This window comes from Balearica regulorum, chromosome 9 (assembly GCF_011004875.1).
Source record: "Balearica regulorum gibbericeps isolate bBalReg1 chromosome 9, bBalReg1.pri, whole genome shotgun sequence".
Lineage (NCBI taxonomy): Eukaryota > Metazoa > Chordata > Aves > Gruiformes > Gruidae > Balearica > Balearica regulorum.
This window is the reverse complement of record NC_046192.1, coordinates 16771223-16797223: the sequence shown is the minus strand read 5'-3', so window position 1 is coordinate 16797223 and position 26001 is coordinate 16771223. Positions and strand designations below refer to the sequence as shown.

Below are 26001 nucleotides of genomic sequence, written 5' to 3'. Positions count from 1 at the left end.
GGCAGCGTTAGAGACTGCAGCTGGGGAAATTCAAATTCCCTTCCTTAGTGCACAGCCTGGTTTGGCTGCCAGGATCTTAGGGCTTTTTAGGAGGCTAATGGCAAAGCAGAGAATGAGGGAAAGCAGTAGAATGGCTCTGAATCCAGGGAGCCCCACACCCACTTCTGGCTCCAGCGCCAAGCAGGGAATTTCTTCTCCTTGCTCTTTATTCCTAACCTGATCTGGCTCGGAGACCTTAGGTACTTCTGCAGTACACGGCACAATCCCTGCAGCACAAGCAGCTATGTGCTTACCATCTGGAGCATTGTGACCACAGAGTAGTTTTTGTTTGGCTGGAGAGCATGCCTCTGACGGACATGGGATCATGCATTAGACGGAGCAGGGGAAGCGGAGCGGGAAGCACGTGACATTTGAACCCCGTATAACCCTTCCATGTGGGAATCAAGTGAGACTGAGGGTGTAGTGCTCTGCTCTGGGTGCCCAGCTCCCTGATGCCCCAGCAAAAGCACACGCACGTGTGCCCAGAAGCATCTGACCAATCCCATAGTCTGAAACGAGTGAGTTTTGGTTAGCATTGGATAGTTCTTGTACAAGGGAGCGATTTCAGTAAAATCAGCTGATGCTGAACCTCTCGTTTGCTCTTGCTTTCCTTCTTGCTCCCTCCTCAGAGTCTGCTGTTAGTCCATCCTTCCATTTCATCCAGCTCCTTTGCACATTAGTCTTTTCTCAGCTCCCGCTTCCCTCTGGTTGTGGTAAATTCCTGAGCAGGGACAGCATTTCAAGGGAGACTTGGAGTTTTTATCTGAGTAATAGCTAACTGCCCTGGACTGTATTACAGGAGAATTATGACTTTGTTGAGAAATTTCTACTGCTGTGAGCCAAATGAGAGATCATTTTCATAAGTACATTGGGTGAAATAAATGATAATCTAGGTGACAGGCATTTGCCCTGGCCTTTTTCTCCCGATTGCAGTATAGAATTTGGCACTGCTTTGTTCTGAAAATATTATTCCTGATTATCCTGAGGTAACTGATAGTGAAACACCTATAAGTCTCTTCTAAAGCAGCAGTGCTTAGGCTATCAAGATGACGTTCACTGGGGGCTGCAGCCCTTCACTCTCTCCTCTTTCTTTTCTTTGTATGTCCCTCTGCTCCTGAGGGTACTGTTTAATTTCACTACCTTTTTCCTTACTGCCAATGTGTCATATCCTCTGTCTGGCAGGGCTCAGCATCACAGTAGCATCTGCAAGTACAACTGATGCCTTATGGGTGCGGGCTGCACCGGGAGCTTGCTGCCAGATGCTTTCCCAGACTCTAACGTGGGCAAGTAGCATTAGGCCTGCAAGCAAACTGTCCGCTTTTGGTGATCACCTCCATTTCACAAAAAGTGAGAGAGATCTTTAAGTTTTTAATAAGCAGTCATTATGATCAACTCCAGTCAGGTAATTTTATGAAGAGGCCATTGTCCTAGCTTGGGCTGGAGATAACAGAGAGGCCAGGGCTTCCTGGTAGAAGTGGTACATGGGAGCTGCTATGAGCCTCAACAGTGATGGTCCAGGTGATTGCTCCTCATGAATTAAATAACGGATATTTGCAAATGCAACTTGGCATGTTGTTAGATGGCTGAGCTGGTATTCAGGCAACCTAGAGATACCTGCAGAGGGCTCTTCATGAGGAGAATTAATTGTTTTAAATGCAGTACAGCTTCAGTCTCTTAAAGGTGTATAAACCAATTCAGCAACGAAACCATCCACACAGATGTTATAAAATATAGAGACGCTCTAACTAAGCGTTAGAAATTAGAGGATGAGTTCTGATCTTTACTGCTTACATATTGTCTTGAGCTGTGCCAGTACCCTTTTGATAGTCTTCTCTACAATCTTTCACCACAAGTCTTTGAGGTGCAAGCAAATGAGCTCTCCCTCTGACTTTGGAGAATAGCAATCTTCTCATTACTATTTGCAAATTCTCTTTTCTCTTGCGTCACTAGAAGAGGTGTCCTTTTGAATATTTTGTTGTCATCCTTGAAGCGCGCCTCAGCTGAGGGGCAAGCACAGTAGATGGCCTGGGCAGAATCCAGATGTCTGGTCTGTCAAGTTTCTGCCTCCTTTCCCCTGACTCCGTCACCTGATGAACTGAAAGTCAAATGAAGGATTGTACTCAGCGCTTACACTCTCTGACATGTTCGGAGCTCCCCATCCACTTTCCGAAGAAATTCGTACTCATTTTGTTAAAAGGGATTGGGACCCTCCAGTTAGCACTTCAAGAAACATGGGCTGTGCAAAGCTAAAATAAAACCAGCAAAGCTCTCGGAGCGAAAACAGCTACACATGAGAAAAAGAGAACAGGTGATTCTGGGATCAGAACATGAGTAAAATGGAGAAATCTTCCTGTCTTGAGATAAGGAAGAACTTTCTGAGTCCAGCGGGAATGTAATTTGCTTTTGCCACACTATTGCTTTTGCTAATATTATTCTTATCACTTTTATTTATACAACAAGACTGCTGAGGGGCAATGTTTGTTTTGAAGATGTTATAATCTTAAAAGACAAAACGCAGGCACGTGCGAGTGGAAGGAGGCACAACTTTGACTACCAAAGATAATTAATAATAGTCATAATTTGTACTCATTCAGCATCTTTCATTCAAGGATCTCAAAGCATTTTGTAATCAAGAGTTCATTGAGACTCTCAAACTCTCTTGAGACAGCCAAGCATTAAGAACACCATTTATAACAGCAGGGTGCAGGATCAGACTGGTTAAGAGTATTGCTGAGGATAAAACTCAGGGCTCCTGCCCTCCAGTGCTATGGATGCTGAACCAAGCACCCTGTCTGAGAAACTTTTTTTACTGTAATTTATATATATAATCTTTTAATGTTAAGCAAAATATGTAGTCTTCATTTAAGTCACTGGTGTCCTGGGAAGTGTAATGGCCCATGTCACAGTTGACTAAAAATGAGACTGCAGATAGTGGGTTAAACACATTTGGTTAACCATTTGTTTGCTGTTATAGTTTTCACATGAAAAAAGCTTAGATTGAAACTTGTCTTGGTGATGGAAAGTGATGTGATTTTAAGTTTCTTTGTGTATTAAAACAGAAACCCAATTTGCATATTTTAAGTATCTTTTCTAGCATATTCAGGCATCTGGCAAGAAAGCTATATTTAAACTGTTAATACAGTATGAATGCAAGTTTCACATGCAAAATTAGTACCATTAAAATTGTGAGATTTATTTTTCTTTTGAAACAAGTGATGCCCCAGCACTTCTGGTTTTGTTACCTGATAAGGCACTGCAGCTGGGACAGCCTATTTTTTCAATAGGCGATGAACCTGAACCGCAGGACAGGTGGTGCTCATTGCACAAACACCCACTCCAACCTCCAGCGCCACATGGTGAATGGCGGTGAGCTCCCTCATCGCTGTGGTCGGCCGGAGAAGGCACTGCACCAGAGGTGTGTGTAAGCCTGTTGCGCAGTGTCGTTTTTCGTTGTCTGTGAAAATGGTTGAGCTCTGCCTTTGTGAAGTGTTTTGCAAAAGAAAAACTTAAAAAAGAACAAAGCTCAGTTATTTCCTTTGTGTTTTAGGGCTGCTTCTGGAAGGGTAGGTTTTGGAAGGAGAGTATGTTTTTTTCAGTGGTTTTACTGTGGCAATGAATTGCCCCGGGTAGTTGTATACTGTGTGAAACAACACATCTCTTTTCATCACTATGAATTTTGGAGCATTCCCATTTTTACTAGGTGTGCCCCTGTGCTTGTCCTATAAAATGAGGATGCAGCTCAGTTGGTAGGGGACCATGAGCCTTGCTCTGGAGTGCGACTCGCTGTGAGCAGGTACCCCCACACTTCTATGTCTTTCAGTAGTGCTACCTTGGATTTACACAAGGGAGCTCTGTACAGCTCTTGAGGCTCATCATCTCCCCAGGCAAGAAGCCCTAGATGGCACTACCCCAAGATGTACAGCTGAGATGACAAGAAGCAAATTCAAACCCATCTACAGCACTTCCCTGCACAGCTCAGGACTAAGGCTTGGCGACTGTCATCACCTGTGGATGCTTATGGCTCCTACTCTGAAATGCAGATTTTGACCTGCTGATAGTAATAAATATAATGCTTAATTAATTAATACTTTGAAGGCAGCCCTGGAAGCTTACAGTGATATGATGTAAAGAGGAGGGGAGTTGATAAGCAGTCTCTCGGGTCTTTACTGCTGGTGATGATGCATGGAAATAAGAGCGTGCTTGACTCTGAGCCCAGATGTAGAAAGGAAAGCAGTTTAATAGCAGAATAAAGCCTTCAATCTTGAAACAAATAGACATGTAAGCATAGGACCTCCTGATGTAATTTTGTGAAGCAGACCAAGCTCTTCTAGCCAATAACATGGGCGTAAAATGATGCAATCTCTTCATCCATATATTGGTATAATATGATGCCTCATTCTCCCTCTCAATAGTACCATCTGGTTGTGCCTTGAGTTCCTGTCTTTTTTTAAAAGTGCCTAAAATGTCTGTTACTGAAGTAAGTGGGGTTAATAGAAAACACAAACCAAAACAGCCCTCTCTCCTTTTCATATGATATAAGTTTTGACAAGTAAAGCGTATTTGTGTAATGATAGGGCCAAGGGGCCCCAGGCAAGATCCGGCACTGCTGCACTTGTTTCTGTGTATACATTTAAGCAGCAATGGGACATGGAAGTGTAGTATTTTATAGGTGTTCTTATTTGAAACATAGTTTAAATTTACTGTTTCCTGAGATAACATGTCAAATATTTATTACTTGGAAATCTGTTTGGTTTGCTTCTTCTAATGAGAAATGGCCAATGTTGCTCCATAAAAATTGAACTCATCTCCTGTTAACCCTGAATATATAAACAAACCACAATGTCTAGCAGAAACAGCAACTCTCCATAATAGAAGTAGAAGCTGTCATTTAACACAGTCATGCTCAATGCAGAAGCAAGCAGCAGATAGTTGTGTTTATCCAACTTCTGTAACACCTAGCAAAAATAACCAGCCCTTCCAGATTCAAAACGTTAGTGAGAACGTGAAGAATAGCAAGAAAAGCTACTTAGTCTGTTTGCATATAATAGTATACAAACAATCCAAGGACAAAACAGTCATGCTCATTTATTACTGTGCTTGATGATTAATAAAACACTCTGTCTCAGTGTAGTCACATTGCAGAAGGTTTGAGAGCTTTGCAGGCACTGATTAATTAAGAGAGAAATAGTGTTAAACCCATTCTACAGAGTAATTAGGGTGCATGTATGGTGATCCTATTGAATTCAGTGTCAATACACAGAGACCAAGATTTTGGTTTCATGACTATATACTAAAACCTAGGCTTCAGAGAGTCGAAACAGGCATCTGTATGAGCAGCCTGATTTTCAGAAGTCCTGGGAACTTCTCAGCTATTTAATGATTTTGCATTCTGGCTCTATTGTCTTCCTTTTAAAACTATCAGACGAGATACCTCCTCTTCCACCTGTCTGCATCCCAGTTTCACAGTGTAAGAAAGAGAGATATTTGGGCAAAATTGCAGGCTGTGAAGTTCAAAAATGTCGCAGGGAATCTAGGCAGAATTGTCTTTTCAGGAATCTGTATGTACCCTGGCAGCTGTAACTTTTCACTGGGAAAATAAATCAAGAATTAAAATATTTTTTCCAGTGTATCTCCTCTGCAAGAGAGATCAGTTGGCCTTAATTATAAACTGAATTACAGCTGCAGGCAATCTTGAGATTTCTTTAGGAGCGCGACTCATGAGAGATTTGGCACCATGCTGGACTTCTTGGTCTGAAAGTTTGTGATTGTTTTGTGCAGTCAATAACTTAAATGAAAAAGTATGGTCTTTGTCAGGCCATTGAATAAAAAATGTCCTGCGATGCTATTTAACTGTTTATTTAACTGATGATCAGTTTGGGTGAGTGAAGTGAAAGGAAAGTGCTAACTTTATGCAGATGAACAAGAAGAAAAAATGAAAGGGAAAGTAAGTATCAGTGAAAGATGTTTCTGGCTGCCTTTCAATTCCAAATTGGTCTAATTCTACCTTCTGAAAAGAAGATAATTTCCACGTTTCTGTAATTGGGAACACATAATTGAAGTTATTTTCTCTCAGAGAGAAGAAGTTTCTTCTACAAGTTTGCAAATGGACAAGAAAAATGACCACATACAGTGCACTCTGAATGGTGGTGCATTCATCACAGCATTGTCTTCAGATGTATTTTCAGATTTTGCGCTGTGGTTTTTACCCATTTGGGTAAAAATTTATATGTGGATGGGGAAGGTTCACATTGGTGACTGTACCTCACTAACTACAGAGCTCCCTTTTCTGGGCAGCCATTACATCAGAGACAGCTGATTACCAGTGACGTCTGGAGTAGAAAGCTTGTGCCAGAGAAGTACTGGAACAAGTATCAACTTCATGTACCAAAATAATTATGCAGTGATTCCACACGACTGCTTCTTTTGACCTGGCTTTTTAGGAACTGAATTTTAATGAGGAAGATGAGCCAGATGTTGTTGCAGCGCTTTGAAAGTGGCACAAGCTATTACCTCACTTCCTTTCGTTTGTAGCATGAAGATATTTTCTGCCATGGGGTTTAACTCTGGGAATGCTGGTATTTCCCTAAACGTTCCATTAACTAAGCGCGCAAGACAGTGTTTATTCAAGATTGCATTTGCATTTGCACATGCGACTGCAATTGCCATGCTCTTCCCTGAGGTTACTCAGTGTTTGATGGCAGTAGCAAAGATTGGACTCAGGTGCTTCTGCTCCTAAAGCATGGTCCCTCCCGCTGGCTTTTTGCTGACCAAGGCTCTCCTCCATTTTCGTGGGTCAGTTTATCATCCCTGATGCTGCTGTGGTTAGCCAGACAGAGGGGTGCTCAGGGAATTTGGGAGGCCATGTCACAATTTGGCACAGACCCCAGCTTTGAGCTGTGTCTAGCTAAGGAAGTGTGTATTTGTGTGCATTGAGGCGTCATGGAGGAAAGAGAATGCATGAAGATAATGGTGGTAGATTAGACAGCAAATCGGATTTATAGACAGCCTTGATCGTTGTACAGATCAGGGGAAAACAGAGGAAGTTTAATAAACAACAACACCACAACTCTGTTTTGTAAGGAAAGCCAATTATATTTTTACCCTGACCTAACAAAGGAAGAGGAAGGAAACTGTTTTGCTGAAACAAGCATTTTAGATTGGACTAAGGATACACTTTTCTCGCTTATGTTTGTGTGCGTGCATGTTCCAGCAAACTCAACAGCATGTTCATATGCATGAAATGCATTTTCCTGGAGGCACATAGTCAGCATGTGACATGCGAGGAGGAAAAAGATGTGCCTAGCGCTGCTTAAATGTTGGTCAAAAAGGCATAGCATTTTTAGTCAAAATAAATTTAAGCGTCTCGTAACATTGTGGTTGGTATTTGTTATTTTTGCTGACGTTGGGTACTGGATAAGAAATCTGCCTGGTTTGGAAAAATGCAATGTAGATAAAATATGAGAGCAGCCTATTTATTGTGTGTATGAGGCAATGTGGCCTCCAAAACCAGAGAAAGTCAGACAGAACTGAAAAATCTGCAGATTTCAGTCTTTCATTTTAAATGGCACAGCCCAAGCCCTTACTGAAGCAGGCACGAGCAGGCCCCCCAGTGGAGGTGTGGGAAGCTGGTGTAGAAGAGAAGCAGAGGCTTCACACGTCGCCTGCCCAGGGTGTCCTGCCACAGCCTGGCTGGTGGTGGCCTGCAGATGCAGTCACTTTGGGTCGGAGAGTGGCTGCTGGCGGGCTGTGTGCGAGGCTGAAGATGTGGGGCTCGCAGCAGCCTGGTTTTGTCCTTGCCTTAGAGCCCACGTGCGATGATGGGCAAATCGCTTCAGCTCCATGCATCTCACATCCCTTTCCTGTGAACAGCTAGCAGCTTGCGCCTTCTGTTTTGATCCATTTATATTATAAGGCCCGAGGGTAAAAGCAGTGTTTCAGATTGTGTGTGGATGGAGCCCAGCAGAAAGGCTGGTGCTTCCACATGTTCGTGCCATGCTAAGGGAAATACAGGGATGGGTGAAATACAGGGATGGGGCCATCATCAGCTTCATGCCACACTGTCTTGTCCATGCAAAGCCTAGGGAGGGAGTCTCATTCGATGGGGTGGTAGTGGTCATTCCTTTCTGCATGGTGACTGAAATAGGTACAATAGATGGAATAATATTTTAAGAGGCTCAGTTGCCAGATTGATTTCTCAAGCTAATAAATCCTTGGCTGCACTTGCTGTGTTAAAATATATGTTCAGATGAGATTCATGATCAGCTCTTAGGAACAAGAGAGCAAAGGAAAAAAACAGGTTGTTCCAAGATTAAATGCTTTACATTTGGCACCTTTAATTGGCTTATTAATAAACCTTTTTTTTTTTTTAGGGCTATGCTATTTATTATTTCTAATGAAATAGTTGTCAACTAGCCTTCTAAAAACAGCCACAAAGCACTGGCCAAGGGCGTCTGGGTGTGCTGGGTCAAGTACCTGGCTCTGAAACTCCTAGTCATATGAGTGGCCTTATCCACACCGAAATTATACATCCCACAGAGATGGCACGTAAATGAAATGACTTAAAAAGCAAATGCAAGTCCTGTGCACCATACAGGCCTGTCTCTCCATATGAAAAAAAAGTTGTGGTAACCCAAGCACATCAGCGTGGTTGCATTTGTACAATAGAGTGTACTGAGCTGTGCATGGACATTCAGGATTTTCAGATGTTCAGTGGCTTCCTCAGAACAACTACTGGGCATCCAGTAAATCCTGAATAAATGCACAAAATCCTTGAATATTGCTCAGAAAAAATATCCCTGAGCAGAAAAACAAAACATCTCTGTGAAAACCTGAATGTATGGTAGGTCCAATCTATGTCAGGGAGGTTGAACACATGGCAAACAGACTTCGCTCAGCCCTCCACAGAAATTCATCCAGCCTGGGGCTTATTCCAGGTGCCCTTTCTTCCAGGGGACCGTGCCACCCATCTCCTTTGTGCACTGAGTGGCAGGCAGGCAGCGGATGCAAATGCCACATTGTGTGCGTGCGGCAAATCCCGCACCTCCAGGGCGTGCAGTCGTGCTGCTGCGCTCGTGGGTGCAGTGCCTGTGAAAGAGATAGGTCAACAAGCGAGGGGGGTGATGGTGTACAGCTTAGCATGGGCCCTGGAAAAATAAACATGACAAGGTCAGGAACAAGCAAGTGTTTGATTTTTAGGAGTGGGTGATTGAAGTATTACTGCAAACGCCATTCTGAGACCTTCTCTGCATTGATTGATGTCTCATTTGAAATCTCCTTCTTGCCTGAAAGAAAAAAGCGTGGACACATTTAGTTAATTCTCTTGCAGTGCTTTAAAGCTGCTGTTCTCTGTTGAACATGACTGGCTCAATAAAGATTCATCATGTCAGATGTAGTCTCTGTAAGCCAGATAGAAATGACCAGTGTATTGTTTCTCCAGTGATTTTACATTTTCTTCCCATTTAAGTAGGTATGGAGCATGGAAAAATGCTTCCTTGTAGACTAAGGCTCTTAAGTTTCATATCTAAGGTCCAATCCTTGATGAAGGCACCAATTAATCAATGAAATCACTTGCTTTACTGAACTGCTGCATTTCATAAATAGGTTAGTTTTTGCATGCAAGTCTTTCAAGAAAGCAGTGCATGCAAGGAAAGCTGGTGTCAGCATTTTTTAATCCTGAAATGACCGAGTTTCTCATTATGGACACCAAACTTAGCTTCTTCTAAGAAACTTCTAGGCACGAGACTATTTCTGTGCTTCTCAAAATGTGCCTGTACTTCTGCTGATTTCCAGGGAGAAGACTCACTGACACAGACTGCAAATACTGTATGCCAGCTGTTAGCATATGAAGGCCAAGAGGTCTCAGTTTCTAAGCACGTGTTAAAACTTTTGTATCCCTTATACTAAAAATCTGTAGACCAGCTCCTGCTCTCACTAATGTTAACAGCAGAATTTGTGTCAAAACAAACAAGAAGAGAACATAAGTAGCAGCTCGGGATTATCTGTCTTTGTCCATATACTCCACCACTGTAGGAATGATTGTTATAGCATCTTTTATGTTGTGAAGTGATGGAAGCTTTTGCCAAATCCGAACTGAAATGCTTCCAAAGCCTTTTTCAGAGTTGGAAAATGTTTGTATCAAGTTATCCCTGGAATAATTTTCTCCTTTATTTATTATTATGTGCTACCCAGTAGACACCTAATTATGAGGCACAGAATACTTCTCATTCTAGGAGGATATATAGCACTTCACTGGATGTTTTTAGGAGTCCATTTTCATTACATTAAATGAGATGTTTACTTGTGTGAATCCCTTCGGTTTTAACAAAAACAAAAATAAGACAAAGAACGAAGTTCAGCACTGAACAGCCAATAGACCTTCTTACTGCGGGTGAATGCTTTTATACCACATCACAGGCTGTTTGTCCTTTTTTTTTAGAGTGGGTATCCAAGCTCTGGACCTGCATCAAGCACTCCTGCCTTCAGGCCTGAGGACGAGCTGGAACATCTGACCAAGAAAATGCTGTATGACATGGAGAATCCTCCCTCTGATGACTACTTTGGTGAGCAGTGCTACATCACAAGTGTCTGTAGACCCTTTCTGTATTTACGAAGTTCGGTAATGGGGAGGCCTGGCAGCTATGCTGTTAATATAGTGACATACATATTGATGGATTTGCTTCCCATGCTTGGTCTGGAAGTGTAATCATCCATAGGAATTCCTCTGTAATTTCAGCATAAATCTCATGGTCTCTTGCTGTATGTTTATAGTCTTTCTGGTTATAAAGTTGAATTTTTCAGTGTCTGGTTCATTTTTACACCATCTGTCCCCAGCTTCTAGGCTACCAGGCTCAATTCAGGTGCAGTGTGCTGTCTTGCCCATCTGCCCCATCCCTTCTCATTGCAGCTGCAAAAAACCTGGCAGTGTAAATGTCTTCTGTTCCCAAGGCATGGATTATCATTTTCTGTATGCTCACGTAGATTAAAAGGAAGTCCATTTTGAGTCAATCAGTCAGGTTGGTTTTACATGGGGACCCGTTAGCCCAGAACTGGGTCCAACGAGTGCAAGGAAGACAAATCTGAACTGATTGGCTTATAACCGTGTCATCTTCCTTGCCAGGCAAGGAAGATAAGCAGCTAATTTCCTTTTTAAGTGGTATAGGACAGAATTATCTCAGGCATCTATGGGTGTAAAATATATATCTTGCCTTTATATAAAACACAGATGATGTGGCCTCTGAACACTGCATATTGTCTGTATGCTCAGTTTCTTACAGGCTTGGGTGATTGTGGTGTTAGGAAACTGCCAAAGAGCGAAGTAGGTCATTCATTTTGTATTCTGTATATTCCTTTATTTTATCATTTCCTAAAAACTTAATTTACATTGCTCCCGAGGTCTATTTGCTATAGATTTCAGTTGGACCAAAACATTTCTGGCCTAAAGAAACTTTCATGGTTTGGTTTAATTGGAAAGCAGGTAGGACCACAGTTTCACTAATAAACAAAGATCTTGCAGTGACAAGGATCTGAGAAGGTCAACATGTTCTCATCAAACAAACATTGCCCCCGTAGATGGGGTTGATATCAGTCCCCATTCTCCGTCAGTACCTTCTACCTTCTACGGTCTCCACCCTCACAGCCGAAATGTCTTCTCTATAAACATTGATAGTCATCAGAGTTGATGACTAGCACAGATCTGAGGTGTAAGCAAGAATGACTAACTGAAGAGAGGAAAACCAGACAGCATTTTCTCTGCTTCTGCATTTAACTTCATCTCTGCCCGTATCCATTTCTCTTCACTCTAATGTTTTAAAAGTGAAGCAACAACCAAACAAACATAACATGTATTTAGCCATTAGCGTGGGTGGGCAAGAGGGAGCAACTTTTTTCCCTGCTACCTTCAGGCAAATGGCTGAAGCCCTGAAGCATGAGATTTGATTACAGTCATTTTCTTAATGCAGAGCTGTGAGTGGCAGGAGCTGGCTGATGGACTAAAGCCCACCCAGTTCTCCCCACAGCCCAAGAAGGTAGGCAAGTGAACAAAGAACTTGCAGATTCACAGGCTCCAAGGTCAGAAAGGACCTTGCCGTTATACTGCCTAATGTCCTACTCTCCATTTCTCCCAGAAACATGATTGAATCATGACTTTAAAAAAAAAAAAATCTAATCTTATCTTAAAGACTTCAAGCAATGGTGAGTCAACCTACCCTGATAAGCTGTTCTAGTGATTAATTTTCCTCACAGCTCAGAAATTGCTTCCTGAAGTGGAGCTTTAGTTTTGTTTAGCACTTGTATTTATGAAGCTTAAATGCTTGGGTTTTGCAGACTAATACTGCATCACTAAGACGGCTCTGCTCTGTTTGAGAGTGTGGTACATCAAAATTTTTTCATCCAAATGGGGTGCATAGCTCAAAGGGTTGGAACATAAAGTCTCCCAATGTTAGGTCATCAATTTGGCTATCAGATGGTAGGTCAGACCAATGCCATGCCAATTGCTCTTAATTTAGCAGGTGACAAGAAAATGGAAAGGAGGCTCCAGAGCATTGAGAAATTTTGCCAGTGTTGTTTATATAAGCGGTAGTGTGATCAAAGATGGAATAATCATGCATGATGCAAGCTGGAAGATGAAAAGCAAACAACAAGACTAGTTGGACAGGTGATATTTAATTACAAGCAGCACCTTATTGATCTTCTAATTACACTGAATCTGTGCCACTGAAGGTCATCTCTGAAGCAGTGTCCAGCCTTGGCGTTCTTGATGTGCAGAAGAACCGTGTGTGGGGCTGAACTCCTCCTCAGCTCTCTAGGCATGCTGTGCCCCATGCAGCCATTTGGGAGACATGGCCACAACTAATTATATACCTACAAAGAAAAACGTAAAAGAAAACCAGCAGTTCTGGAGCCAAACTGCTTTTTATGGTTGGATAAAATCAAAGAGATGGGCTGCCCTCATCCTCCTAGGTTTGTTCCAGCCTGAGCTACTCCCAGGGGAAGATGGTCTCTCGAGTCAGAGTGGACGAGGCTTTTTGATATGGCTGTGCAGGCCTGGAGTTTTGTACTAATTCCGGCTGTGTCAGAGCTAAATACCTATCTACTTGAGCTGTCAGCCAGTGCCTTTCAGTAACTTCATGCTCATGTGGAAAGAACAAATTAAGTGTGGGAGGAAAAAAAGAGTCTTTCAGCTTTGGTTAACTGTCTCAACCAATATCTCTGCCTTTGTTCTTTTATTTGTTTAGCATGGTAGCGTAGATTGTACAAGATTCATATGGCACATTGATCAAATAATCAGAAAAAGGACAAATGGGCAGAGACATTGACTCTGATTTGCATTAAATATCTTCTGCCTGAGGTCTAAATGCCATGGTAATTGTAGCATGCCAGATAGCTGTCAGCTAATCACTTTTATTAGTTTGAATTTAGAAAACTGGATTTCAGCGTATTAAAAGTTGGTTAAGAGCAGATAGGTTTTGAATTGAGGAATCTAATTAACCTTGCTAGAAAGCTGCAAGGCGCTATATTAAGTCATGAAAATAATTTGTTGGAATAATTACATTTGAACTGTCAGGCTGGAGAAAGGTCATTTTACTTGGCCCGTCAGCACTCTGGGATCTTTTTGGTAACCATCTTCCTTCTGCAATTTCACTTGCCGTTTCTCTGGTTTTCGATCAAGCCATCTCGATTCTGGAGTCAGTGTGGGTAGAGTGGAGGTTCCTGGGGAGGGATGAGGAGTAGGAGCCACTAAAGTTGTCTCTTTGCCCTGGAAATACCGGCTGGTACTGCTGGCAGACCAAGTGAACTGAGTTCAGGAGCAGGACAGCCAGCACTTCCATCAGGTCTGTGCTTACTACACCTCTCTTCAGCTTGCCTGGGTGGAAATTACTGAAGGTGGTTTCAGAGTCAGGGAGCTGTTCTAGCCAGTGATCACTCATGCAAGCAGACACAGCTGGCAGCACGGCACGGTTCACACTGCATTCCCAGGGAACTCGGGTGCATAGTGAGAGCCAGAAGCAGCATGTTAGAGACACACTTTGGAGCAGCAAGATCACAGTTTGCAGCTGTTTGTTGCCTAGACTTACCACAGCAGCACAATCCAGTCACTGGGAAATCCTCTAGCTGCCATTGGCAAGGCAGTGCTTAAGCATGGAAATAACATCACTGAGCATAATAATTAAAAAAAATGCTGTGAATTTTTAGGAGTTAAACGTACATGCTGGGTATTCTGTCTAACTTAGTTTTGTTGAAAGGCTACACTACCATACTAAGTCTAAGCACCCCGATCTTTGGTGTATGTCCTCTCCTACCCTTCTGTAGGTTATGGAGTGACTTCTCCTGGGAAGTCCTTGGCAGATCAGCAAATTGAAGTCCCTTAAGTCTAAGCTACTCTTCCTTCTTTACTGCTGATTCAGTTGCTGATCTGTGGTAGTTGGCTGGCTTTAATCAAATCCCCTTTTATTAGAAAGGATTCCCAAATGTGTTATGCACTGTGCAGTAGGGATGGTTTCTCTCTGTCACAGCCCTCCCTGTTGATAAATGTGCTATTGCAGATGGGCATGTCTGATTTGTTGGGGAAAAAAAAAAAGAATACTTTGTGGAGTGGAAATTGGGTAAGGTTGAGGGAGGAGAAATGGATATTTATGGAGATTAGGATGAAACAAACAAAATTGTTGTTGGCCACCATGGGAAATTAAAGCCCTTGATTTTGCATTTAAAAAAACCCCAAAATCTACACACACAAAGATCACAACTGTTCTGGACCACTGTTTCAAGTCTCATAGAAAGAAATGACTTCTGGCAGCTTATCAGTCTCTGTCACCATGCAGACAGTGCTGATTAAGACTGGAAAAGTGCCATCGGGGCCCCTCATCTCCTGTTGCCTTCTGGACTATGTCCCAGCTGAGTCACTCCCCACAGCAGAGGAGTTTCCCTGACTGGTGGGAAGAAACTTTCTCTGGTATTTTACCGTAAGTGCTCAGAGCTACCAAAGGAACCACCACTTTTATGTATTCGACGATGTATATTTCACAATGTAACAGTCTCCTTTTGTAGCTCCAGTGTGGTGTAGGGATGCACAAGGGAAGAAGAGAGATACTGAGATGGCCCTGTTGAAAGTACTCAGTTTGTACAATAAAGGGACCTTGATTTCTCCCAGAGCTGGTAATTCAGGATATGTAGTTTTCTTATGTCTGTTTGCTGTATGTCCTGACTTTGACAGTGGGAGAGGCGGTGCAGAGTTAGGCTGAAGAGCAAGGCCAACAAGCAAGATGCTTGACTTCCTTTCCTGCTTCTCATCCTGACCTCTTGTGAGACCTGTGGCAGATCATTTTACCTTTCTAAACTCCTTTTTTCCCCCCTTTCACCCTATTTGCAGGGCACTTAATCTGCATAGTCCTTCAGACAGGAGCTGATTAACAGAAGCAGTTGTATGAGTGCCCCCCATGGAGAAGCCTTCATCTCCAATGGTTCTCTGAGATGCTGTGTCACAGTTAAGACTAAAGAATGATAAGTGGCACCAGTGTTGAATCTGTCAAGGCTCTGTCAACCTTTCTACTCACTGGCTTTGTGTCTCCACTAGGCTTCCATTCATAAGCTAAAAATCCTTCACTAGGACCAGAGACATAGTGTTCAAACAGTGTCAAAGCTGTTCCCTAGTTTTGCTTCTTGAGAGGTAGGACATGGGTTGGCAGGTAGTAGTCCAAGTAAGATACGGGAGAGAGTGTGGTAGAGTCATAGAAGCTTCAGATGAGGAGGCACAGTAGGTTGTCCAGCTATGGCTTCCTTCAGTTCATGCTGTCTTTGTTTCCTTTGACATGACTCTGTGCATTCAACAGTTCTAGTGTCTCTAAATTGAACCTGTTCTGCATTTCAGTCTTCGTCAGGCATTTCCATAGCCTCTAAGAGGCTCAAGTAGCCTCTTAGTTTCACCGGAATTACCACCAGAAAAAGAAAATGAAAGTTGTCATATCTTGCCTGTATTCCTAGGTCTCTTCTGAAAAGGTTATCATTAAAAGATGCATATTATTATTACAAGAGCATAATTACATCGTAATTTTGCCATGTAATGTGATGTGTCATCATGCCTTTTGTTTAAAGGCGGGGTTTCTGGTGCAAGATAGCATATGTCCTCATCTGAACAACATCTGGATCAGAAAATAGTAGGTTAGATTTTCGACGACTGATGAGCCGACAGTCATTTTCTGTTATGTAACGCTCACAAAAGCAGGAAGAACAGACATATAATGGAGACCCTTTTCTCCATTGTAGTTCAAGTTGTTATTTTTTATGTTCAAGCCGTAGTCCACCATTTGCGCACAGCCTCAAAGGCTGGGAGCAGCCTGTGCTCAAGGGAGGTCATAGTGCGGTACCATCAACATTCAGCTGCCCTCTTGTGGCCTGCCGCAAGGGGAGTCACCCTCCCTCTGCTCCCCAGGGGCTTTAATTACCCTGGTAAATGGCTTTCAGAGCCTGTTTCTTCAGTCTCACTTCTGTCAGTCCTTGCCACCCCCATCTAGCTTGCTTTCAGGGAGTCCTGTGACTGCCGGCATCCTTGCACAGCAAGTACAGGTAGAGTTTGGAGAGCAAATTTATAAGGATAGTCTCAACGCTACCTACTGGGCGAATTTTGCCTCACAGTTCCAAAGTCGAAAGAGAAAAAGAGGAGGCCAGTCAGTGATTGGAGAGCAAAATATACCATGTCTACATGCATTTATCTGCAGCCTTGAGAAAGGCAAGAGAAAAAAGGGACACAGAGGCTGGGAGCTGGTTTAAGTTCCTTTTCAGCATTTGAAAGACTGTGTAAATGGACGCAAAAGTTTGATTCTTCCTGCTATTGATGTGATCCACATCCTACTCTGCAGTAATTGTGGGAAAAATGTTTTGTGAAGCTAAGCACCTAGATCTTTTTATGCCAGGGATCTTAGTCTTATAAAGTTTTGAGTGCAGATCTCTTAATGAAGATCAAGCAGATATAACAGTCAGAAAAGAGGGAAGATGGCACTCTTAAGCCCTGAGCGCCTGGTACCCACATGTGCCAGGAGGCAGGAGACTCACGTTCTCTTTTTCCTCTTCTTATTCACACAAGAGTGGACGAGACTTTGCATCATGAGTGTTTCTGAAGCACAGTCTTGTCAGAGACCAGCACTGCTTCACAGATGTGATCAAAATCTTGCATCAAAACCAAAATTACCCTTTATTACTGTAGGTGATAAAATGCCAGCTGGAACAGGTAGCAAGCAGCATGACTTCCTTGGTGTTTTTAAGTCTCTGGTTTAGCTTGAATTACTGGCAGTCAGCCTAGACATATTTTTACTTTTAAACAGAACTGATTTGATACAGAAGTCATTTAATGAAGAATAAGTACAGAATACCAAGGTAGCATTTTAGCAAAGGGATTTCCATGATCACCTGCGTGCTGTGAAAGAAAGGTGGGTTTCAGGCTACGAGTGGAATTAGGTTTGTCCCAACAGTCAGTAAATGAAAGCTGACAATTTCCTGCTGTCTTCTAAGAGGAGTGAAATGTGATAATGAAATATCAGGGATGTGTCTTTCTAAAGTACAGCTGTATTCTACAGGATTCTTCTGCATGTTTAAAAATTAACATATCCATGGAAAAAAATTATTCTATGGGGGTGGTAGATATTTCTTATGTTGTGATAGGGCCCTTGGTGTGCTAGGAACTGTACAAATGGATAGCAAAGCTCAGTCTCTTTCTGAAAAAAACTGTTGACGATGAGTCTACTAGCCAAACCCCCCAAAATTAATAGTCCTACATGAAAACAAAGTAAATCTACCTTTATTTGAGAAGCAGTTCAAAGAGAATCCAGCTTGTTCATGATAAACTTACATGCCCAAAGTAAACTCTCTATGGACTGAAATGGCGGAAGAATTGATAATGAACCATCAAGTCTTTGGCTGCAGGTCATTAGTCCGTAGCTAACTCAGGTCATTAAGAAGCGAAAGTGTGACCTACCTTATGGCTGTTTCCTGCCCCACATGAAATGAGTTGGCTGGTCTCAGGGGGGTTCTCTGTGGGTACGTCATCACCTCACTAAAACCCATAAATTGTGGCACCCAGAGGACCCCTGGTTGGGAATCTCCTCGAGGAGGCCAAGAGCTGAAGGCAGACTGTTAGTCTTAGAGGCATGTGGGATGGAGAAGGTTTGTTCTCCCTCTCCTCCTGTTAGATCTGTTTTATGGAGACAAGTGAAACCAGGAGTTTCCATCCAGGATTTCCTAAGCACTAAATTCTCACGCACAGGTATTTTTAAGAGGGGGTGTATGTATGTGTGTCTATGAATGCGTGAGAATGTTTCTCTGGATTGTAGTTTTACAGAAATAATTTTCACTTCAGATAGAGCTTTGGAGTGTTGTAAGCCTTGAGACATTCTCTTTTTTTGGTCATAACTTATGGCTAAGTTGTGGAGAGAGATACAGGTAGTCAGTTTTGGAGCTATAGTTAGAAACCACACTTCCAGCCATGCAGTCCTGGACAAATCTTTGTCCCAGTAACATGAAAACAGTTTAATTTCTCTTTGTTTTGAGTTAGTTATGCACATGACCTGGCATGAATGAACTCTTTTTTTTTTTTTTTTTTTTTTTTGGTTTTTTTAAAACTGAAACCAGTTCACCTATTGTTTGAAGCTGATTGCACTGAATTTGCAGTTGCTTCCGTGTTATATTATGGCTTATTTGTACCGCAGTAACATCTAAGGCCTGCTAGCAAAACTGTGGTCATGCTGCACTATGTGCAAATTAAACATGAAGTAGGAAACAGTATGCATCCCTCAGAGCTCCCAAACTGAAAATACAGCAAGGACCAGGAAATGATTATTGTCCTTAATTTACAAATGAGGAGCTGACTGGCAGAGTTTAGATGACTCACCCAGAGTCATGCAGAGAACCAGTAGCAAAGTGGGATTTGAGCCTAGAATTCCTTCAAGTCCCGTGCCTTACCCACAGCTGTGGCCACACACTTTATTTTATGTGAAAATCAACAAAATGGACTCGTGAGCCTTGTCTGATGAGAAATCACAACCGGTCTGAAGGCTCTTCCCAGCATTTAGATCACAAGCCCTATTTTCCAGGGTTAATAACATAGCTGTGAAAATAAGAAAGGGGGAAAAAGCGCTCCAGGATCACACTTGGTAATTTTAACTGCTGTTAATATAATGTACCCACTAATGCTATCACACTTCAGCATTTAGATAGTTCAAGGCTATTAGGAAAATTGATAATTCACCATAGTAATCTATTACTTTCCAGTCTAGCAGTCACCATTCCACAGGGTTGGGTGGGGGGCACAGTGTGGCATTTGTTATTTCTTCTTCTGGTGCCATTTGTCTCATGCTGTCTTTTTTGATATGGTGGTTTGTCTCTTGCCAGTAACTTTTGGGGGTATTTTGAGTGTCATTTGAAGTTTAGTTGGGGGGGAAAGGCCAGATTTTATCTGAGAGTGATATGTGGTAAAAAAGAAAATTAAACGAGGCTGTCTCATTTGCTAAGTGTTCTCCTCCAGCCTGTTCTCTTCTGATGGAAACGCATCAAAACTGTTTGGTTTTTTCTTTTCTTTTCTTTTTTTTTAAGGAATCACTTTGACTCAGATTGTGCGAGATGAATCATAACCCACTTTCTCATCTGAGATGTGCAAAAAAAAAAAAAAAAGAAAAAAATTCCAGCTCTGCTGTCAATGTCAGCATAATCAACACAGAGTGTTTCTCAGTGGTGCAAAGAGGTAGGGGAGGATTAAAAGAATGAAAGGAATCAAAAGTAGCCAAACTTTCCTGCTGCTTTTAGTGAGCTGTACTGTTTTTATGTCTGTAAATGCACCTTGCTGTTCATCATGTCATCTTGGACATGAACACAGTTTTGACGTCCCTGGCTACAACCCAAGGTCACAACTGGTGCTCAAAAGTCAGGAGACTGTCATCCCAAACTGGCAGGCAGATCACGAGAAGCCAGCCCTGGCAGACATTTGGGATGCTACCAGCAGCCGAGAGTAAACTTGTTTCGACTTGTGAAACTTGCTGTTAAGATGTCACCTGCCTGGACTGTGCCAGCACAGATTATGTCAGCTGATTAGGAGAGAGTGGCAAAGCACCGTGCCTGTCCCGTGGCCCTGCCTCAGCCAGCCCCGTTGGGGGAAATGGAAAACTTCAATAGCAGTAGGATCGCTGTGGGTGCAAACCAGAGACGGGAGACCACATCTGATACCTCGTCACCAGCTTTCATTTATGAACTTGCTCATTTGCATTTATTTTTTCTTTTTTTTTTTTTCTTCTGTGTCTGCCAAGGCATACACAGAGATGTAGAAAATGTTACCTCTGGTAGTGTGAGCTACGAGAGCTTAACCCCTGAAAAACTGTGTTCACAGCACCAGGTCAAAAGGGGACAGCACAGGTAGGTGTATGGGTTTTAGCAGTTGACGAAATTAATCTCCGCTTTGAACACAGCAGTTCAGTAAAACACCCTGGCAATAACAGACACCTTTGTATAGAGAGTTTAGAGGTGTGGGTGCAACTATCTTCCAAAGAGTAAGACACTGTCTGCAGCTGAAGACAGGCAGCTGGACTTGGGATGTGAATGATTTTCTCTCGTAGATCCTTCCAAATTACTGTCCAAGCCACGCTAAACTATTTGTTTAAAGCTGTGAATCAAGCTGTATTCAGTTAGCAGCAGTGTTCAGCTTTAATATACAATTTCATCAACAAATTCTGGTTCCAGACGATATCCTGAGAGGTTTATAACTTACTATCTACTGAGTGTGTGTTCTGATTCTGTCTGTGCTGTGATGGACAGACCGGGCAGATGATGTGCAGCATTTTATGTGAGGGCAGGTTGGAAGTAAGGGAAGTTTTTGTGGGGGTTTTGGTTGTTTTTGTTGTCATTGTTGTAATTTAAAATTACACCCTTAAAAACCCCAGCTTTTAAAATGCCACTGTTTCCTTATTATCTGCTTGCCCTGAAAGGCAAGTGAATTCAGCTTCTGGCTTCCAAAAAGCCTGCAGAAAGCAGACTTTTCTGTTGTGTTGATGAATGGCTGGGACATGACAATACTGACTTTCCACCACTTTTTAATGTGGGGATTGTTTGTGATCACATGAGGTAAGAATTGTGTCTGGCTGAGCTTTCCTGGAGGGAGACATTTGGAAGGGATGCTAATATGGGTCATTTGTGCTCTGCAGAAGACTGTCATGTGCAGTCAGCTCTTCTGGACAGGAAAGTCCTAGCGATCATCATTGCCAACATGGAGCTAATCCTGGTCATGTGTTCTCGTTGTCATCTCCACGAGCTGGGCAGCTGCTTCTCATTTCTGTCCCGTGGCTGAAATTAGTGAGAATCCTAAAATGCATATGTATGTGTGTGGTTGTGCATATATATATAGTGCAGGATGCTGCATGGACCCTGAATTCTAATGGCATTCCCTTCTTTCTCATTCTCCATCTCAACATCTTGCATCAACTGATCCAGCTTTCAATGCCTCCAAGGTCTTGTGAAGTGTAACTATCTCCAGCATTGGCAAATCCAATATATGTTTAGAGGAGGGAGAAAGGTGTGGAGGGAGGAAAGGAGTGGGGAGGTTATGGCTACCATAAGAGTGAATGTTTTAAGTGGGACATTTTAAATATTCCATCGTTTATCTGTATATGTCTAAAAACATTGGCTTCTTCTAAAGATAATAAGGCAAAGCACAGGCTTCAGTGTGCCGTGCTTGTGTAATGCCATTAGGTCACTACTGATGGCCAGAACCTACAACCATAACCTCTTATTCTATGTATACTCAATTTCTATGCAAGGCAACAAGAGGAGGGGAGTGAAAAAGTGAGGTTGCTTATGGTCAGAATTATTACCACTCTTTTTTCACAGCCATAATTCAAAAGGTGAAGAAAGTGGAGCATGTGCACTGCAGATGTGCACAGCTGGTGCATTGCCATCTCTGTGGCATCCCTCCTTCAGAAGGGCAGCTGAGGAGAACCAGAAGGGCTATGTCAGTTATATGGCCAGCTCCTAGTGAAAACCTGTCATTTAAACTCTTTCAGTCTCTTTCGGCACTGCTGTCTCTATACGGAGTGAGGAATGGAAACTGCTCTGTTTGCTCACTCAGGGGAGAGACACATACTTTCAGGTCTAGAGGGCTTAGGCATAAAACTGCACAGATAACACAAGTTTCAGGAGCCTCAGCCAAAGAGTCAGAGATGGGCATCTGAAAAGAGGCCACCCCTAAGCTTAGGGCAGAGGGACATTGCTGTTTGGGGGTTGCAGATCAGTGCCCTGAGCTAGCCCTGGTCATGCCATGTTCATGAGTAAAGGGCTTTGTTCATAAGGCCCATTGATCTAAGCATGGCTTGGTCTTTTAAACAAAAACAATACTTCACAGAAAGCCAATTAGTCTTGGGATCTTGGTGGTTTTTGTTATTTCTTTGCTCTGATTATAGCAGAGCATTGGGTGAGGAGCCATAACTAAGCTGTTTCAGGTCTGCCAGCCTCAGTTTCCTTGTGTTTTGTACAATTGTAAGGTGTTCACACAGTCTCACTGCCTATTGTCCTTTGCAGAACAACTTTCTTTCATTTAGGAGAGAAGAGAAGGCTGACCCGTGGCCTGGAGTCTCTTGTAAATGACCAAAGTCCTGAGACTATGAATAACAGCTGTTAGGCAGCAAGTAGGAATGGTGTGCATCCAGCAAATGCCTGGTGACAAGAGCTGTTCTGGCCTAGGAAAATTGCAGCTGTTCAGGAGAACAAGTAACGTTTTACAGGATGATGTTTTGGAGCATGGTCTAATCGTGACGCATAGTGGGTCTCATCTCAATAGGTGTGTGTTGACTAGAAGATGCTCAAACTGACATCAGCTTGGCTAGAGGTCTGGTGGACTAAATATAGACTAAGCTCTCAAGAGATCAGTTTGTGCAGTTGCTTCATGCTTGTGCTCTGGGAACAGGGGAGAACAAAACAATATGCAGCGGAAATAATGCTATGAGATATTCATATTGTTTCCCCTGGGCAAGTGTTTTACTAATTTTGTGTCCCTTTTAGCTAGGAATATCCCATGGTGACCCTTAGTACCTCAGACAAGGGCTCATCTGCAGGAAAAATAGTTCGTAAGTCTTAGTCTGTGGCTTCCAAAATGTTAGTCTAATCTCTTCCTTATGGAAGAGGTTATGGAGAGGTTGTTTTGACTTTCTTGTGAAGCCATACTGGAATTCAGACTTTTTCCAGGTGTTCTAATGTTTGGACATGGATCTGAAGCTTAACTCAAATGCTTCTGGAGTTATCTGGTCTAGAACATGAGCTGGAGACTTCCCAGGAGCTGCATAATGCATGTTATTTCACAGGTCCTCATCTATGCAGAGGCTGCAAAGGGGATGCTTAGAGCAGTGCAAAACAATGAAAGATATTTCCAAAATGTTTGAAGTCTCAAACATTTGCATTGGGTCTCACATTGCTGCAATTCTCTGTTTTGGATGCTCACTTTTGCAAGTTGTAGCCTTTCACTGGGACGAAAATCTCCCCCGCAGTTTCCTGTGCTGGGGTGTGAATAATAGCTTCCCTGATCTACGCTTCACATCTGGCTTTGTCAACATAACAAAGTTGCATCATTTTAGGTGCAAATGGAAACCAACCGACTTAAACCAGCATTGGCTTTCTGGGATTGGTCATATAAATTCAAAACTACCTGAAGTTGACTAAGTTTACATCAGTTAAAATCAGGCTTGGGATAAGCTGAAACAAGTGTCTCTACACGTACCTCAGATCTAAATTTGGAGGTCTAGTGGATTTCAAATGATTCTGTTATCCCATGTAAACAAGTCCATCAGTTTTCCCTACTGTCATACCGAAGTGCTTAATGAGGATTAAATATCTTCACAGTGAACTCCCATGTATGTAGGAAAACAGTAAAGAGCACCCTGAAAGTTCAGAGCACAACGATTTGCCAACTTTCTTCATATGGAGGTTGCCGTCACTGGTTCGGGATGTTCAGGAGGTTTTTCCAACACCAAGTTTTTGGCAAACACTTATAACCCCCGCTGATGATAGCCTTTTCTAATGCCCGCTCAAGGACATTGGACTGGCAGGACTCATCATGACCTCTGGATATCGGATCGGTCCTTCCCGATTGGTTCAGCTCTGTCACGAGGAGGGAAAGCTTTTGGGGTTTCAGTTTCCATCTGCGCAAAATTCTCAGGTCAAGAATTGTGTGAATAATTCAGGAGACAGGGATTGGTGCCCTTCGTGCAGAAGCCAATTTAGAAAGAACCTTCCATCTTAGAAATGTGATGAGTAATACTTTGAGTGCGCCTTTGTAGATGTGGATCAACATCAGAGCCTCTGCATGGAGGACTTCAGGTTAAATGTCAGGACAATGGTAAATATGGATATCATGATAAATGTGGATCAGAACCCACATTTCCCATGTCTCCTACTGTTAGTCACCAGGCCTTAGAGTCTAAACCACCGCCTCAGCGCAGTTTTAGGGCCACTAAAGAGGTTGGCTGTGTGGTGCGAGGTTTTTTTTAACTTATTATTATTTTTTAGCTTTGCTAATTAGGAATCAAAAGCTGTAGGATGTGTGAGAGTGACACATGCAATTGTGCAGATGGGTTTTCCACATACTTTCTTTAAATAAAATAATATTTTTTATAAATATGTATCTCATATTTTACACTAATTCACTTCTAATGGAGGCCAAGCAAGAAAACTTTTGTCTCCTTTTCCATCAAGCTCTGAGAATGTGACAATCAGGTGACAATAATGATCTATGGATACTTGATATCATACTGCTCCATCATGGACTCCAGATATGCAGCATGTGCCACAGGGAGGTCATTTTGAAAATAGTTTAGAGAGTTATCAGTATTACTTTCCATCTACCTCAGCCAGTAAAAGCAGGTCCCATGACCCAAAGGATGAGCAGAATTGTAATTATTGCATAATTACATGAGTATAATTAATACGGTGTCACCAACATCAAATGTTATTTTAAGAGGACTTTTGCTCTCACTACCAATGTCACATTTTAAGGTTATGATATGTCTGGTCATCCTAAGTAGAAACAAATGTTGCATGTCCTCTCCAGAATGGGAGCACCTCTCCATCCCAGGTTGTAAAGCTCCTGTTACTTGTCCAAGAGAGTAAACAAATATTGGACCTTGCACCTGGTTGGAAAAGTCCCAGGTTTTGGGGCAAAGAAGGAAACCTCTGTCCAGTAGGTTGCTTTAATGAGAAAAAACAGAGTTAGTTGATTCCAGCTGCTGAGAAATTTGGAGTGGTGGAATTCAGCGCAAGGGACAGTGGATGGTCGATCTACAGGTGAGGCAGTTTCCAGCACCTGATGGATGTGATTTACGGCAGGGCTGCTGTCGACACGCAGACAGTGCGTGTTTCAAAACAGTAAAGAAACTTTGGGCTGGTGCCGGATTGTGAAAGGCAGAGTTTTCAAAAGACCGTAAATAAATGAGGTGCTGGTTGAAATTTGGTGGGACATCTTCTTCTAATGCAGTCAGACACCTTTGAAAACCACAGGCCTCAAAGCTGTTGGGGATATGAGAGCTGCCATTTGTTCAAGACTCTACTCTTTGTAGAGCTTTTCTCCACCTTTTTTTTTTTTTTTTTCTTTTCACTTTTGGCAGGAGGAGGACAGGTTCCCTCCCTGTTTCTTGTTTTTTGTCAGACCTTTTTCCCCCGGCAGGCATGCAGGAGGTATGCCAGGTTGGTAGGCTAGAGCCTTTGGCACGGGAAGCATCTCTGGCTCAAAACTTTGCCGCTGCTCAGGCGTTTTCACCTTCTCTGTGGAAGAGAACCTTTGGTAAAAATCACTTCATGCCACCACCCTCCCAGTGATGCAGCAAGGCAGAGACAAGCTGCTGAATGCCAGCTGGAGCACAGCCAGGCTATGGAACAGTGAATTGAGTCATTCATGCCCAGCAGTGGATGTGATTCTTGGCTGGGCTTGAGTCTGGTGAACATACTGATGGC

At 42.7% G+C, this 26001-nt stretch overlaps 1 protein-coding gene across 11 annotated transcripts in view; it reads left to right on the top strand.

The window, feature by feature from the left end:
* The window catches only part of LPP (LIM domain containing preferred translocation partner in lipoma), a 334675-nt gene that overhangs the window by 251658 nt on the left and 57016 nt on the right, over positions 1 to 26001 (top strand). For all 11 annotated transcript variants that reach the window (XM_075761264.1, XM_075761266.1, XM_075761262.1 and 8 more), the window contains one exon: positions 10475 to 10598. In XM_075761264.1, coding sequence (XP_075617379.1) covers positions 10475 to 10598 — 124 coding nt within the window. The remainder of the gene's footprint in view (positions 1 to 10474; positions 10599 to 26001) is intronic.